We start from the raw sequence: 16,040 nt of genomic DNA on the forward strand, positions 1-16,040 counted from the left end.
TATATTCACTTTTGTGCAAAATCTTCACATCACACATAGTACCCCATCCACACATATTTACTGAGGGTGTATTCTGTTATGCAGGGCACTCCGGTAGCGATAAAGAAGAACAGAGAAAAAAGAAAAGCACCAGCCTTCCTTTGAGAAAATAAGAGTCTATGTAGATGGTGGAGGAAGTGTGGGGTCAAGAAGCAAGTGCAGAGGTGGAAAAGCTCTAGACTAAGGAAAGCAGAGAGAAGAAAGGGAGAGGCCCAGAACTGTGGGCCCTGGCACAAGAGTTCTCTTTGTGGTTTGCATCCTTACAAGCAAGGGAGCGAGCTCGAGGCGTCACTGAAGGCCAGCAGGAGAACCCAAGGGAACACGCGCCGCTAGTGGGTTTCTTCGGCTCACGCCGGGGCTGTCACATCCCTGAATCAGTGGCCACTTCTGACTCCTGATTTTGAACTTCCCTTGGCAAATCAGAGGACCAGGGAACACGGGGCCCCTGTTTCCACGTGGAACAAGCAGGCAGGGTGTGTGTGTGTGTGTGTGTGTGTGTGTCCAGTGCTGGGGGCAGACGGAACACCCCGCTCTCCCACCCAGGCCGGCGGAGTGGCAGGGCGCCCCAGACGCCCCAGGACCCCGGGGAGTATCCCCTGCCCAGCACGGCGCCTAGGAAGGGCCCAAGGAACAACAAAAAGCCCAGAAGCTCTATGCCTTTCTGTGTTTTCTCAGTGAGATGTGCCATCCGCTTCTCAGGGTGGGGGGCACCCCGAGTTCCTGGGAGCCGGGCTTGACTCGGGTCAGGGCCGCTTCCGGGGGAGCCTGTAACCTCAGGAAGGGGCAAACGAAGCTCACACGGTAGGAGAGGATTTGGGGTCTCGTAGGCTGAGGCGGACTTGCAGCATAACTCAGACGGCGCGGGGACAAGCCCAGAGTGTCGCGGGCGGGGCGGATTACCTGAAGGACTGCACCTGCCGAGGCACCTTGCGGCTCTGCTCCCGGAGCCGGCACACGTCCTTGGAGACCTGCCGCATCAGTTTCTCTGCATTCAAACCTTGCTTCTGCTCTTCTTTTGACTGTTCAGCCTGGCAAAGGAAATAAAAACCCCAAACCCCACAGAACACTAATTAGAAAGCTCCGGAGACGTGCTGTAAGGCTTGGGAGCCTGGGCCCTGAGCCGGGGGGGGGGGGGGGGGGGGGGGGGAAGGGGGGGGAGCAGGGGCGGCATCTTGCGCAGCGGGTGTGCGCGCGCTCTCACCAGCAGGGGGCGCAGTCGCTGATTGTCACAAGTATTAAAAGATCTTACTAGGTAGGTAATATGTGATCATTTTATTACGTCTGGGAAACCCAAGAACCGCAAAAAAGAAATGAAAAACTACTTACAGCACTGTGACCAAGAAATATCTCCTAACATTTCAACCTCTTATTCATTTTTTCAAACTTTTTTTCTATCTAAAATCTAAGCCATTTTAAAAGCTGTTTACTGAAGTAGAACTTACATACCAGGTTAGCTTCTTTAACTTAGTAATATGCATTTAAGATTCTTCCGTGTGTTTCCGTGGCTTGACTGCTCATTTCTTTTTAGAGCTGAATAATATTCCATTATTTACACGTACCAAAGTACAAGTACCATCACTCTCTAAAGGATATCTTGGCTGCTCCTAAGTTTTGGCAATTATAAGGAAAGATGCCATAACATTGATGTCCATAACTTTTCCACTCCTTTGGGTAAATACCAACAAGTGTGACTCCTGGATCATTTGCCAACAGCATGTTTATTTACTTTTGTAAGAAAATGTTAACCTGCATCTTACACTTACACAATATTATATGTCAATTACATCTCAATAAAGCTTGGGGGAAAAAGAATTGAAAAAAAATGTCAAACTGTGTACAAAGTGGCTGTACTATTTTGCATTCCCACCAGCAACGAACAAGAGCGTATCAGCCAGCATTTCATGCCGTCAGTGAAGAGTCAGCGTTTGAGTTTGGCCATTCTTTTTTTTTTAAAGATTTTATTTATTTATTTGACAGAGAGAGACACAGCGAGAGAGGGAACACAAGCAGGGGGAGTGGGAGAGGGAGAAGCAGGCTTCCCGCCGAGCAGGGAGCCCAATATGGGGCTCGATCCCAGGACCCTGGGATCATGACCCGAGCTGAAGGCAGACGCTTAACGACTGAGCCACCCAGGCGCCCCGAGAGTTTGGCCATTCTAACAGGCGTGTAGTGGTAGCTCACTCTTGTTTTAATTTGCAGTTCCCTAATGACATGATGTGCAGCACCTTTTCATATGCTTATTTACCATCTGTATATCTTTTTTGGTGAGGTGTCTGTTTAGGTCTTTGGTCTACTTTTCAATTGGGTTGTTCATTGTCTTATTGTTGAGTTTTAAGAGTTCTTTGTATATTTTGGATAACAGTCTTTATCAACAGTCCTTTACGGTTTTGTATTTAGGCCTACAATCAGTTTTTAGTTAATTTTTGCTAAGCGTATAAAGTCTGTGTCTAAATTTTTTTTTTTTTTTTTTTGCATGTGGATGTCCAGTTGTTCCATTTGTTGAAAAGACTCTCGTTTCATTGTATTGCTTTCACTCCTCAGTCAAAAGTCAGTTGACTCTCTCTATATTTACATGGGTCTGTTTCTGGGCTGTCTATGATGTTCCATTCATCTGCTTGTCTGTTCTTTTATCAATACCCCACTGTCTTGATTACTGTTGCTGAACAGTAAGCCCCGATGTTGGGTAGGGTCAGTCCTCCAACTCTGTCTCCTTCAATATTGTGTTGGCTATCATCTGTCTTTTGTGTCTCTGTATAAACTTCAGAACCAGTTTGTCTATGTCCACAAAATAATTTGCTGGGAGTTTTGATTGGGATTACATTAAATCTATAGGTCAATTTGGGAAGAACTAACTTTTTTTTTTTTTTTTTAAGTAGGTTCTATGCCCAGTGGGAAGCTTGAACTCATGATCCTGAGATCAAGACCTGAGCTGAGATCAAGAGTTGGATGCTTAACCAACCGAGCCACCCAGGAGCCTGGAAAGAACCAACATCTTGACAATATTAAGTCTTCCTACCCATGAACATGGACTATCTCTCCATTTATTTAGTTCTTTGATTTTATCCATCAGGTTTTGTATTTTTCCTCATTTAGATCTTATACATATTTTGTTACATAACTATTTCATTTTGGGGGGGTGCTAATTATATGGTGTTTTAATTGCAAATTCCACTTGGTCCTATAGAATACAGAAAAGCAACTGACTCTGTATGTTAACCTTGTATCCTGCAACCTTGCTATTGATTTCCTGTTTTCAATGTCATTGATTTCTACTCTAATTTTTACTTCCTTTCTTCTGATTGCTTTGGATTTAATTTACTCTTCATTTTCTAGTTTCCTAAGGCAGAAGCTTAGGTTATTGACTTCTTTTCCAGTATATACATTCACTATTATAAATCTCCCTCTAAGCACTGCTTTTGCTGCATCCCACAAAGTTTGATAAGTTGTTCAAAGACATTTAGTTCAAAATGTGTTTTCTCTTGAGATTCCTTTTTCTGACCCATGTGTTATTAAAAATGTGTGGTAAGGTCTCCAAGAACTTTGGGCTTTTCCAGCTATCTTTCTGTCATTGATTTCTAGTTTTATTCCATTGTGATACACAAAAGTGTAGGGGCTTCCCATGGCCGGTCCCCTGGAGTTTTTAACTCTTAGGCTTGTCTACATGGAGCCTCCAGGATTCATCAATTATAGTCTAGGTTCTTTTACCCTGGTACTGGTTCCCTCAGAGTCTCTGCTCTGGTGAGTTGTCATTTTCTGTGCTGCCTGTCTCTCCAATTCTGGGGGCAATCTTTTGACCCATGACCTCATTTTCCTGACAGATCTATGAAGAGTTATTGATTTTTCAGTTTGTTCATTTTCTTTCCTTGTTGTTAGGGCAAAGTAGTGATTTCCTTATAGGCCAGTCCAGGAAATGGAAGTCCATAACTTTTTAATAGTTTGATAAGATCCTTTAATAGCTAGAGCATAATTATTTAATTAACCTTCTGGAATCACATATTTAAGTTATTTTCATGCTGCAATGTTCACTGAAGTGGGAGTTAGCAATTTAAGCATCTAGATAAATGTACATTTGGTACATTAGATTTACAGGAGATAAAAGCAGGCATGTCCTTCTTTTTTTTGAAAACTATCCACAATATGAGTATATCTGCATGCATCTATAGCTACATCTGTATCCATATAGAATTCTGCATTTGTATTACCCCACTATCAGGGAGAAAATAATCACAATTTTGTTTAATTTGACTTAGCGCTTAAGAACACATCATCTAAAAGGACAATTCCTCAGCTACATAAGTGAACTGTGAAATAGGAAATGAGGCTTAGGTATAAATGTGCTACTTGTTACTCCTCGCCCCTTCATATTTGGAAATTATGTGACTTATCCATTATGTAGAAGCTGACCTCCACAAAGGCATTGACTCCCACCTGCATGTAAAGCAAAGAGGCTGTCTGGTTGTTAATTTAGGGTTTTGGCTCACGGTTCACCTTGGGGTCTGAGCTGTTTACATGGGTCCATACACTTCAGAAGGGCAGGGACTGTATCTGGGTTTTTTTTGTTGTTGTTGTTTTGGTTTGGGTTTTTTTGGCATCTGTTTAACATAATTTATAGAGGTCCAAGTGCACAATGAAGATTTTTAAGCCAGTGGTTTGTTTTTGAAAACTGCCTCTATTTGCAGAAGCTGCTTGTGATGTTGTGTTATAAAATGAATTATATTAAGTCAAATGGCTGGAGACTTCACATTACATACATACTTAATGAAGGGAAATGTCATCTAGAAGCAGTCTTGTCAATACAGTAGTTATCCTCACCTGACAGAAACAGAAATCTAATTCAAGTTACTTTGAGTTTGGGGAAAGAGTGAGATCTTATAACTTTGTGAATTGGCTTTTTGGCCTGTGTTTGGGAAACTGCTTTAAGAAAATGAATTCTAAACAGAATTTTTGGCGGTGAAACAGGGTAGCTTCCCTCCTAATCCTCCCCAGGGTGTTGGGGAAACCGAGCCCACCAAGCACGCTCTAGGAAGCTCCCTTGTGCTGGAGGTGACCACATTGCTGCTCTTCTCCAACAGAAACCACCGTTCCTTTTATCCTTGACAAGATGCAACGTGAGTTGGTTTACTCAAACCTGTGTCTCGGGCTCTCTCTGGCACATTTACCAAGTACCAGCCATTTTCACAATGAGACCTGTGGGCAGCACAGGAACTAGAGATTCTTTTCAAGGCACCCTTACCCTGCCTCCCTTTCGGAAGTGGCTTGAGGGTGGGGCCTTGTCTGCCCTCCTCGGTGCCAGACTCCCCAGCGCCTCCACACGCCTGCACACAGTGGGGGTGCAGTGGACACAGGCTGAAGGAACGAGTGTCAGTCTATGGGAAAAACAGGCTTTTAGATGATGACTTTTAAGATTAATGTGCTTCAGTAACTCTCAAAAGATTTAGAACAGCCTTGGGTTTTTCCCAGTGATGACGGACTACCACAAAAGCTCTCCAGAAGGGCAGAAAATAAAGACTGACGGATTTAGATTCAGATTCGAGCAAACACCTGCACTTCTCTCACTTGAAAGGTGTTCAAAAGACAAATGATAGAGTCAACAAACCCATTTGTAACTCAAATAACAGATAGGTGTAGAAAGAGGTCTTTCAAGGAGAAAAAGAGGACGTAACAGAAAAAAAAGGGCACTGGGTATGAGCAGGTGTCTCACAGAATAAACACAAATGGCAAATAAACATTTCTCCTCAGTGACACCATTCTCACCACCAGACTGTGAACATTTAAGGGACTGAGAGTCCGAGGGACAGCAGGGTGTATGTCCCAATGCCTGAGCCTCTGGAGGTCAGAGGGCTGTGCCTACAACTGCCCAGGAGGAAGCCTCTGGAGTCACATGTGGCCCCCCAAAGTGGGGGGGAGGTTCTGGGTGTTGGGGGGAAGGGAGTTAGGGGCCAGGGAGACTCAGTTCATGTGGGAGGCGCCCCGCCCCGAGCACTGGTCAGCCTCTCTCCCCATGGTTTCCCAAGGGCTGTGTTCCAATAACACAATATGAAACGTAGCGCTGCTTAGCGGGGGCCACTGGTCATGGTGGTGGCAGCTGGGGCTGTAAAGGATATGGTTGGGAAAATTTAGAATGTCGGTGTTTGTTGGTAGCTTAGGGCAAAATCTTACAAGACAGAGATCAATTCAGGCCAGAAGTCAGCATTGGCACAAAGAGAGGGAAGAAAAAACAGCTTTGCTAAGGGTGGTCGCCTGCAGCCTACAATCTAAATTGACTGGACAATCCCATCATTGAGATCCTTCTGGACTTGAAAAAGCCAAGTCTTTCTGTTATAAACTTTGGAAGGAGAAAAGACTGGTGCTGGCAAAAGGGGGATTATAAGGATCTTGTCTTCCCATATGCACCCACTGCTTCAGACTCTGTCAAGGCCAGGAAAGGAAAGAACAAAGTTTTAGCCCTATAAGACTTGACAGACGAGACCTTTGCCTGTGGTTAACCGGTCTGCAGCCAAACTGACAGGACCAGCCACTCTACTACTAGGCATTTATGCTTTGGAAACACTACTGAATCCTGAACGGTGTCCCAAAATGTACAGGAATGCTTACTTCCACATTGTCCAATAACTGAAAATACGGGAAATTGTCATTAGAATAAATACATAATTACGATGTATCTACACAGGTGAATGCCTTAAAAATAATGAATTACAGCAACATTTACTAAAATGGACAGCTATTTTTCATAGAAGAACATAGAATTAGGTGGGGGGAGAAAATCAAGTTTTGCGGCAATTTGTCTTCATGACCCTATTTTTGTGTAACCCTTCCAAATAACACTAACACACATACATGGCATAAGAAGGAACCGGAAGGACAAATGCCAAGGGGAATGGGACTTCAACGAGGCACCGCTGCTTTTTGCTTTCTATAGTTCTGTATTATTTGGCTTTGAACAATAAGCATATGGTAATTTTTTAGCTAAAGAAAATCTTTTTAAATTTTAAAATATTCTCAAAGCGCAAGTGTACTTACTCCCTGTAAATCTGAAGGTAAAAATGCTGTGGCCCTTTTTGGGAAGATGAGATTTTTAAAAATTTACTTATCCAGCAAGTACTTACGAAGCATCAAGCATACTCACACCACTTTATGGAAAGCTAAATATCCTGCAAAAGGGCACTCCTAGTACTTTGCTAACCATAATCCCCTGCAGTTAACTTCTGATTTTTTTCACCACAAAGGATCCTTTTCCAGATATTTTTTACTGCCCCACTTTCCTCTGCCTGTTTTGAAAGATTCTGTTTAGAAAGGCGGCCTTTATTTGCTAAGTAATAATTCTCTCTTGATTATTTTGCAATTGGTGAGATAGTTTAGCTATCACCTGGAGATCCCAAATTGATGTCATTCGAATTCAAAGGGGACAAATGGGATCTTTCAGTTACTTTGTGAAGTCTTGCCTTTAGAAAACAGATACTTTTTCATTAGGTCCCAGAGAAGGAACCACTGACTTCGTAAACAGAAACAAATGACTTCTCCCGTGATGAGGTCTATCAGATTGGTAAGCTGGTACGTAGACAAAAGCATTGCTGCTATCCTAATTCTTGGCAACACGGAACATGAATAAATCAATCTTAACATAGCCATCTGCTTATTGACTTAAGCAACGGACAGGTCGGAAAAGGCCAGAGAGAGAAGGTACGTGCTGGGTATACTTGGGTAAGAAAATCTGGGCCAGTTTCTCCGGGGTTTATTTTATCAGATGAGAATTACAACAGGCTCCCCGGGCCCTGTCCCACCTTCGGTCACCTTCCACACAGGAATGGAACTGCGGGGGTCTGTTTTACCCACTGCGGAAGAACACTGGTAAGATGGTCCCTCTAAATAAGGCTGATGGCTACTGCCTTTCCAGCGTGTTTGTGGGCACTGCAAAATCACTTTGAAATCTGTTTCTTCTGGGCAAAATAAGACTGACCATGAAACATCTTCCTCTCCCCCCTGAATAAGCGCATACTTCACTGAAAACTATATTTGTTTATGTGTTTGTACCCACACATCTGTATCTCTCTCTCAAAATCTGGGTGACCAAATACATCATGAAATTTTTGTCAGCTGTTAATAAGAGTAGCCGACTTTCAGGCAGTTAAATCTCCATGCTGAATACTTCATTGTAATCAGTAAGAATTATTTTGTTGAATGAGGTGTATTAGTATCTTTGACACATGGTTTTCTTAGCAGATTCTAGCTTTAAAAAATGTTAACATCTGTATTATTTTAAGCTTTAAAAAAAGGCTAGCATCACAGAACTTTGGCATTTTGACAGGGAAACACTCTGAGGAAGAAAAAGAAATTTCTGCTTTGTAAGCAACATGAGGCTCCTTTGGAAAAATACCAACCTTCCTCAGCACCCCTCCCCTCTCCTCACCCAACAAGTCATGATAAGCTGCCTGATTCACAGGCTCGGAAGCCACTTTTTATGCCCCAGACTCCAGAAGAGTACGATTAACCTTTAGTTTATGCCATGGGCGCCTGACCTGCAGAAAGGTCCAGTGATTTACTTAAAGCCACGTTGAGAAGCCTAACAGAGTAAGGAACACGATCCAGTCCGAATTTATGGTCCTACGTTTCTTGCTCGGCTTCCTGAGGGGTTGTGTGATACACAAAGCCACTGACTCTGATTCCGTTTTTATTCTGAGCTACAAAACAGACCTTCTGTCACAAAGGAGGAAGGTTATGGAGTGTGACCCTGAGACCTGACAGCCTTCCTGACAAGGGAGGCAAATTCAGGGCCTGCTGCTGTATTTTTTATGGCAATTGGCAGGCTCTTTGCTCACCGTCAGGCATTTTATGACCGGGCTGCTGAAAATCCCACAAATCCCCACTACTTCAGGGAAATGGTGGGACTCAAAGGGCAGCGTGTGTGTGCGCGTGTGTACAAAGAAGTGGAGGTGGAAATGAGGAGCAAGCAGGAGAGAGAAGTCCATAGTGGTTACCAATGTTTGTGGCCATAATGAAAGGTACACCACTGAAATCGTCTGCATTTTTGCAGATGAGTCTGTTCCAAACTTTGGTGGTGAGAAAGCCAAGTATGCAGCTCAAGTCGTCTCTATATAGAGTTGGTAAGCGTAAAGAGAAAAACCCAGCTGTCCTTGGGAATCAGATGGTTTCACGATGGTTTGCATGCACTTGGCTTTGAGAGCTCCAACCTCCCTGTTGCTTGAGACGACAGCCGTCCTTGGCAGAAGGAAGAAAAGATGCAGGGACGGCGGGCTTAGCGCAGCTCCTACAGTTCGTACGAGCGCTGCTCTCGTGGCCTGTGGAAGACCCAGCCGCAGACGCCTTTAGATGGAAAAGCCTCAGGGAACCCCATCTCACCTTGGACTGCAGAATTCTCGAAGCACGGCCTGTGCCCTAACGGTATGGCTCCTGGGCCCCACAGCCTTCCAGTTCCACACATCTCCCCACATCTTCACTTATACAGAAAGCATGTTAGATCTGATTCAGACAGATTAGATTTTGCAACTGCAAGGGATCTCGGGGGTCATCTGATCCAATCCTCTTATTTTGTAGATTAAATATGTAAAATCCTATTTGAGCACAGGAAAAATAGAAGCCCCACATAGGCACATTTTTATGGCATTTTTTAAGGCTGATTTGTCTTTAGTTTGTCAGACGAGGAAGGAAGGAGCTATGACAGGAAGGAAGGAGAACGGCAGTGAGAAAGCAGACCTGGTAAAGAGAATGTAGCGCCCATCCCGCCACGCTCCCGGGCCCCCGGGACTTTGCTGGTACAGTCAGTCACTCTCTTCCTTCACACTTAGACCCTCAGCTGGGACTTCCAACGTCTACCAAAGACTTTTTCACCAGATTATCAGCAGGCTGGGTAGAGAGCTCAGCCCTGTATCGCGCACACAAATTTAGCATTTTGTTTATCTGCGCATCAACTCTAACAAAGGAGTTTGTACTGAGCTGTTAATAGCATCCCCATCTGCCTGCCGTTCACGCTAACGATCTAGGAAACTGATAGCAATGGTATGGAAACTTGAATAAAATCATGAAGACAACCACCTCAGCTCTTAATCCCCTTAATTATTTAGACACATCTTCATGTTTATTCCAGGTACTCCATCAATGCTGGAATTTTCTTTTTTTTTTTTTTTAATTTTATTTATTTATTCATGAGAGACAGAGAGAGAGAGAGAGGCAGAGGGAGAAGCAGGCTCCCCGCAGAGCAGGGAGCCCGAGGCGGGACTCGATCCCAGGACCCTGAGATCATGACCTGAGCCGAAGGCAGACGCTTAACCATCTGAGCCACCCAGGCGCCCAATGCTGGAATTTTCTGGATGAGAACTGGAAAACGAGATCCTCACTCTGAATCAGACACCCCTGACATGTGAGCCCAGACCCTCTTCTTTCCTGCTGCCCTTGTGGTCATCAGCTCCCTGTGGGGCCTGGGGGACTCCATGGAGGCACCCCCAGGGTCTCCCCTCGTGTCCCTTCTCTGAGCCTCCCGCCCCTGCCGGAGCGGTTCTTTCCTCCTCCTGCCAGAGGAGGCCTGTGAGATGTGGTGTGCAGGGCTCCCGGGGGCCGCCCTACGGCGAGCAAGCAGCACCCAGGGGCCATGTCCTTCCCCCTCACCTCGCCTCTGCTCTGCTCGAGGCTGCACCCCCTTAGTGACGCAGGGGGACAGGCGTGTTTAGCCCACGCTCTGCACCATCGCAAGCAGACCCTCCTTCAGCTCTTCTTCTCCCTCAGTATCTTGCAGTGCAAACTGATTACGAAACCAACTAAGTGCCGGTTCGTCAGATATACAGATCAGAAAACCTCTATTAAGATATAATTAAATTTCGAAGCATAATCATCAATGCAACTTCTGTAAGGATGATTATAATCATCAGTAGCTTATTATGGGGCCAGAATCATGCATAAGTAGGGACAATTTAATGACTAAACAACTGCAAATTAAGATAAAAACAGACCACTATTTTACAGAAAAGAATTCTCAAGTGTCACTCTTCCTAAGACACTTTCCAAAACCGCAACAAGACCTGCCTATGTCCCACGTTGGGCAACACTCCAGAGATCCCGGATCTTTGCCGTTGTGCTACAAACAGCAAACGCCCAGGATCTCTGAAGTATTTCCGGGGAGCTGCAAGGCCAAGTGCCCTGCTCCTGCCTTAGCTCTGAATGAGTGTCGCTACGGTGGTGGGAGGAGGCCTGCTCCGCGAGCAAAATGCACCCAGTGTGGCGTGCAAGGTAACTCGGCTGGCGAGGCCAACTGCACGTGGCTTTGTGCAGAAGCGTGGTGGGTTGTGCTGAGGTTTGAAGCACGAAAATCCTCACACACCCTCAGCAGCACTTTCAAGGAGACACTGGTTCTGGGGTAGGCCCGGGAAATGAGAGCACCCGTCAGGATGACAGCCGGCACCCACTTCTCAGATGGCGACTTAAAACAGGGACAAACTGCCAATAATTAGGAGATGAGAGGGGAAAATACCACCCACGACACACAAACGGTTGCCTGACACAGCTGTTAACAGTTTTCAAAGAGGTCACAACTTCGTATTATGCCTGGAAAACCTGCCTGATAGTCCCATGATTATTCCCGCCAGTAAGAACAGTAGGATGGGCTCATATGATAGGTACGAAAACAGGGCAGCCAGGGATCGCCGTAGCCTGGGAAGTGTTAACAGGCCACTCTCTCCGTGTCACTGCCATTACTTCCCTGGATGGTGACCGTGACCGTTACGTGGGATGCTGGGATCAGAACCATCTGTCAGAACTGCTGAGGCTCAGGCATGAAGTGGTGTCTTCCCCAAGCCCCTAGGTTTGACCTGATAATATCCCTGGACCCCGGGATTTCAGGGATACTTGGTCCCAGGACCAACCAAGGCACAGCCTGGACCATGATGCCCACCCCACGGCCGTGCCTAACCTTGAGGGCAGTGCCTTGGTCCCAGGGCCATGCCTAACTTCAGGTGGCCAAGCTATCCTGGGGCCACCAACCGTTTCTCACCACTCTATGCTGCATTTATCCATCCACCAGCAAGTCAAGAGGCAACTGTGTATTCTAGTGGTGGGTAAGGGGCGAGCAAAACTCAAAACAGGATAAAAATCATGGCTGGCAAGCAAGTTCGGCAGGCTTTGATGAGGCAGATTTCTGCCAAGGCAGGATGGAATATCCACCATAAGGTGCCATAACACAGAAACAGCAAGACGGTGGCCTTGTCGCTCCCTTGGGGCGTTTACATGGGAGTTTGCCCGCTAGGCCAAAGGCACCCAGGAGAGCAAAGACTTGCGTTAAAGAGGTGTTTCTCCTTTACAGCGAACAGTTCTGCTCAAGTTCCCCAGGACCGCCCGCCCTCCCAGAATTTTCTGCAGCTGAGAACAGATACACATTCTTGACGGGCTCATTAAAGGACAAATCCTTAAAATGAGCACATGTGCCTCAAACATCAACTTTTACTTGAGCGCAGGTTTGTAGAGACTCAACAATCCATCTAAGTGAGCCCTGAAGATCTCCTGGGTTGCAGGGTTCTAGACCCCTCCGTTTTCATCTACTTGCACTAAGGATTTCTTTAATGAAGAAGGAAAACAAGAGTCACCCTAAAAACCTGCAAACCTTGCGTCATCTATTAACACCAGCAGAAGTCTCAGAGTTCTATACAATGAAAGACTAAAACCAGCCCACCTAGGAAATGGTGCATTTATGATACTTTGATCTCAGAAAGGATGCCTCAACCCTGTTTCTTTCAATCAGGATCAGACAGCTTGGATCCCGCCCAAGCTCCCCACGTTGTATTTTGTGGCAAGTGGACCGGCCGATGTCGCACACACATCTCTACCACAAGTTTCCCAAAGAAGCCTCCTCTTCAGAAGCCTTTGGTGGCTCCCCATCACAGCATTCAAGACTCTCAACAATTCTGCCCCAATCGACCTTATCTTCAAGTACGGAGGACACAGAATAGATGTCAAGAGATACAAAAATCAAAACACGAAAAGATGCACCCCACATTTCTCACTATGAGTTTTTGACTTTTATTTTTGATATTTAAGTCCTTAATCTATTTGGAGTTGATTTTTGTAGGTAAGGTAGACATCCAATGCCATCTTTTCCTGACCTTTACCCCAGCTTCACTGACTCAACAGTCCGTCCTCCTGCCACAGGCTGACCTGCTACTTCCCCACCCAGCAACGCTCTACACGCATGTGCATCTGTCTCTGGCCCTGATTTCATGCCATTGGTTGGTCTCTTGATTCTCCCACTGCATCCTTACTATCTACCAACTTTACCGGCTTAACAACCCCTGATTGTTAAGTCCCCAGTGGGACTTGCCCTGCAAGAAATCAGGGGTTGTTAAGCCCCACTCTTTTTCTTCTCCAGAAGTGTCTTGGCTATTCTTCTTCTTCCATTAATTGCACCAATTTCCAGGAAGATCCATGTAGGCATTCAGCTTGGAATGACGTCGAATCTGTGGGACACTTTAAGGAGACTCGACTATTTCCACAATAGTAATTTTTCCTCTGGGTCAGGGTGGCAAACTGTTTTGGTAAAGTTTTCTGAGGACACAGCCCAGAGAAATATTTATGTATGTCCCTTCTATGGTGGCTCTTGTGTTACATGGCAGAGTGGAGAGGTTAGTGAATGAGAACCCTCTGGCCAAAAAATTTCTTCTTGGGCCTGTCCTGGAAAAAGTTTGCTGACCTCTACTCTATATGAATGTAGCACATACTTCTCCATGAATTTAGGTTTTTTTTTTTTTTTACTCTCCTCATAAGGTTATTTAAAGTTTTCCCTGTAACATAATACAAATTTTTGTTGAATTTATTCCTTCATACTTGATATTCTTTGATACTGTGGTAAAAAATATCTTCATAATTAAATTTTCCAGTTGTTTCTGGTTGGTGTATAATAGCAATGCAATGGACTTTTATAAATGATTCTTCCATTTGCACATCTTGTTAAACTCTCTTATTCTTTGTAGGAACTTGAGGATTTTTAATGTACACAATATGGTATCTGCCATGGATGACAGCTTTATCTCCTCCCTTCCCGTCTCTCTGCTTCTACTTTTTTCTTGCCTTACATCGGTTAGAAGTTCCAATACAATGTCGAGCAGAAGAGCGTTGAATGCCTGTGTGTGATTTTAAAGAACAATTCCAATGTTTGTCTATTTAGGACCACATTTGCTTTTGGTTATTCTCTACCAAGTTAAAGATGTCATCTCTTCTTAACTTACCAAGAATTTTAAACATGAATGAATATGGACGTTTATCAATATTTTTCCTGCATTTGTTGAGTTGATCAAAGCGTTTTCCTCCTTAATCTGTTGAGGGGACTCATTGTACTAATGATTTTTCTAATGATAAAGAATCCTTGCTCAATTCAACATAGTCAAAATGTAGTATCTTTTACATACATTGTTGGATTGTATTTACTTACATTTTATTTAGGATTTTTGCATCTGCACTTATGGATGAAACTGGCCTGTGATTTTTCCTTTTGGTAATATCTTTGTCTAGTTTTGGTATTAGGGAAGTTGGTCACAGAGAATGAGTTGTGAAGTGTTCTCTCTTTTTCTGGTGTTTGGAAGAGTATATATAAAATTGAGATAATCTTTGAAAGTTTGGTGGAATTTACCTACAGAACATCTAGACCTATGTTTTCATTGTGGATAGATTTTTAATCACTGCTTTCATTTCTTTAAGAGGTATAGGATTTTCAATTGTTTCTTCCCCTTCATCCATTCTAATATGTTCCATTTTCCAAGATATTTGTTCAAATTACAGGCTTATGTCTTTGATATTATTCACTTATCTTTTACATTTTAAAGTTATCTGTAATTCTATCCCTCTTTAGTTTTATAATTTTCTGTATGTGTATCTTCTCTTCATTGATCTTGCCAGAGCTTTGTCTATTTTTGTTTATTTCAGTTTTTTTTCAAATAACTAACTTTTTGCTTTACTGAGCCTCTCTCTACACACTGGAGATTAGATAGCCGTCAAAACAAACTACACTAACAAGCAGTTCACGGATGAATTTAGCAGTATGATATAAGGTAAAAAAAAAAAAAAAAAAAAAGAGTCCCAAAAGATTTTATAATTACTGATATCCAAGGATCTGGAATTTCAGATTATGACAAATCAAAAACAAACAAACAATAAAAAACCCCAAAGATGCAGTGTTCTGTTTAAATCTGTAGTTGTAGGGGCGCCTGGGTGGCTCAGATGGTTAAGTGTCTGCCTTCGGCTCAGGTCATGATACCAGGGTCCTGGGATCGAGCCCCACATCGGGCTCCCTGCTCCACGGGGAGCCTGCTTCTCCCTCTTCCTCTGCCTCGCCCCTGCTCATGCTCTCTCTCTCTCTCTGTATCTCTGTGTCTCAAATGAATAAATAGAATCTTGAAGAAAAAAATAAATCTGTAGTTGTAAAACTCTAATGCAGCTTTGAAAGCCTTGGACCCATAGGGGTCAAAAGATTGTGATGCTTCTCCATGATATTAAAGTTCATCAATGTCAACCAAGAATTTGAAATGATTCTTGATGATGAATTCAAAGACTCAAGAGAATAAAAGCAATGGTTATTATCAAGGTGACAAATGTAAGAGTTGGTGATTTCAGCTTTTAATGCGATTTTCCATTGTCAGAGACGGCCACGCTGTGGCACTGCTTTCCTGGGGGCTCATATCTATGGACCCTTCACTGTCGAGAGCTACCCTGGACATTGACTACTGCAGGTTCCTGCACCTGCTGGCCCCTCAACCCACTGTGGATGAAATCCCACTGCCCGCCCTCAAGACCACTTTGCTACTTCCTCCATGAAACGTTTGCTGATCTCACTAGAAAGTGATTTCTCTTGAGGACCTGGTATATCTGGCTCATCTCCTTTGCCAATCCATAAGCTCTTAGAGGGCGCGACAGTGTCTAATTATCCTGGTAGTCTCTATAGGACCAAACATAAGGCCTACGATTCAACTCTCCACTGAACAGAGATACTTACTGATGTTCTACGGTATGCC

The 16,040-nt window shown here is 44.2% G+C and overlaps 1 protein-coding gene across 1 annotated transcript in view; it reads right to left on the minus strand.

Annotated features, from left to right (window-relative positions):
• Positions 1 to 16,040, minus strand: part of WWC2 (WW and C2 domain containing 2) — a 202,246-nt gene that overhangs the window by 3,409 nt on the left and 182,797 nt on the right. Inside the window, exon 22 of the mRNA XM_064585704.1 lies at positions 940 to 1,067. Within this exon, the coding sequence (XP_064441774.1) occupies positions 940 to 1,067 (128 nt within the window). The remainder of the gene's footprint in view (positions 1 to 939; positions 1,068 to 16,040) is intronic.

Source organism: Mirounga angustirostris, unplaced genomic scaffold (genome assembly GCF_029215605.1).
Source record: "Mirounga angustirostris isolate CCGP_5_RB_7025 unplaced genomic scaffold, mMirAng1.0.hap1 SCAF_2, whole genome shotgun sequence".
In the NCBI taxonomy this organism is placed as follows: Eukaryota; Metazoa; Chordata; class Mammalia; order Carnivora; family Phocidae; genus Mirounga; species Mirounga angustirostris.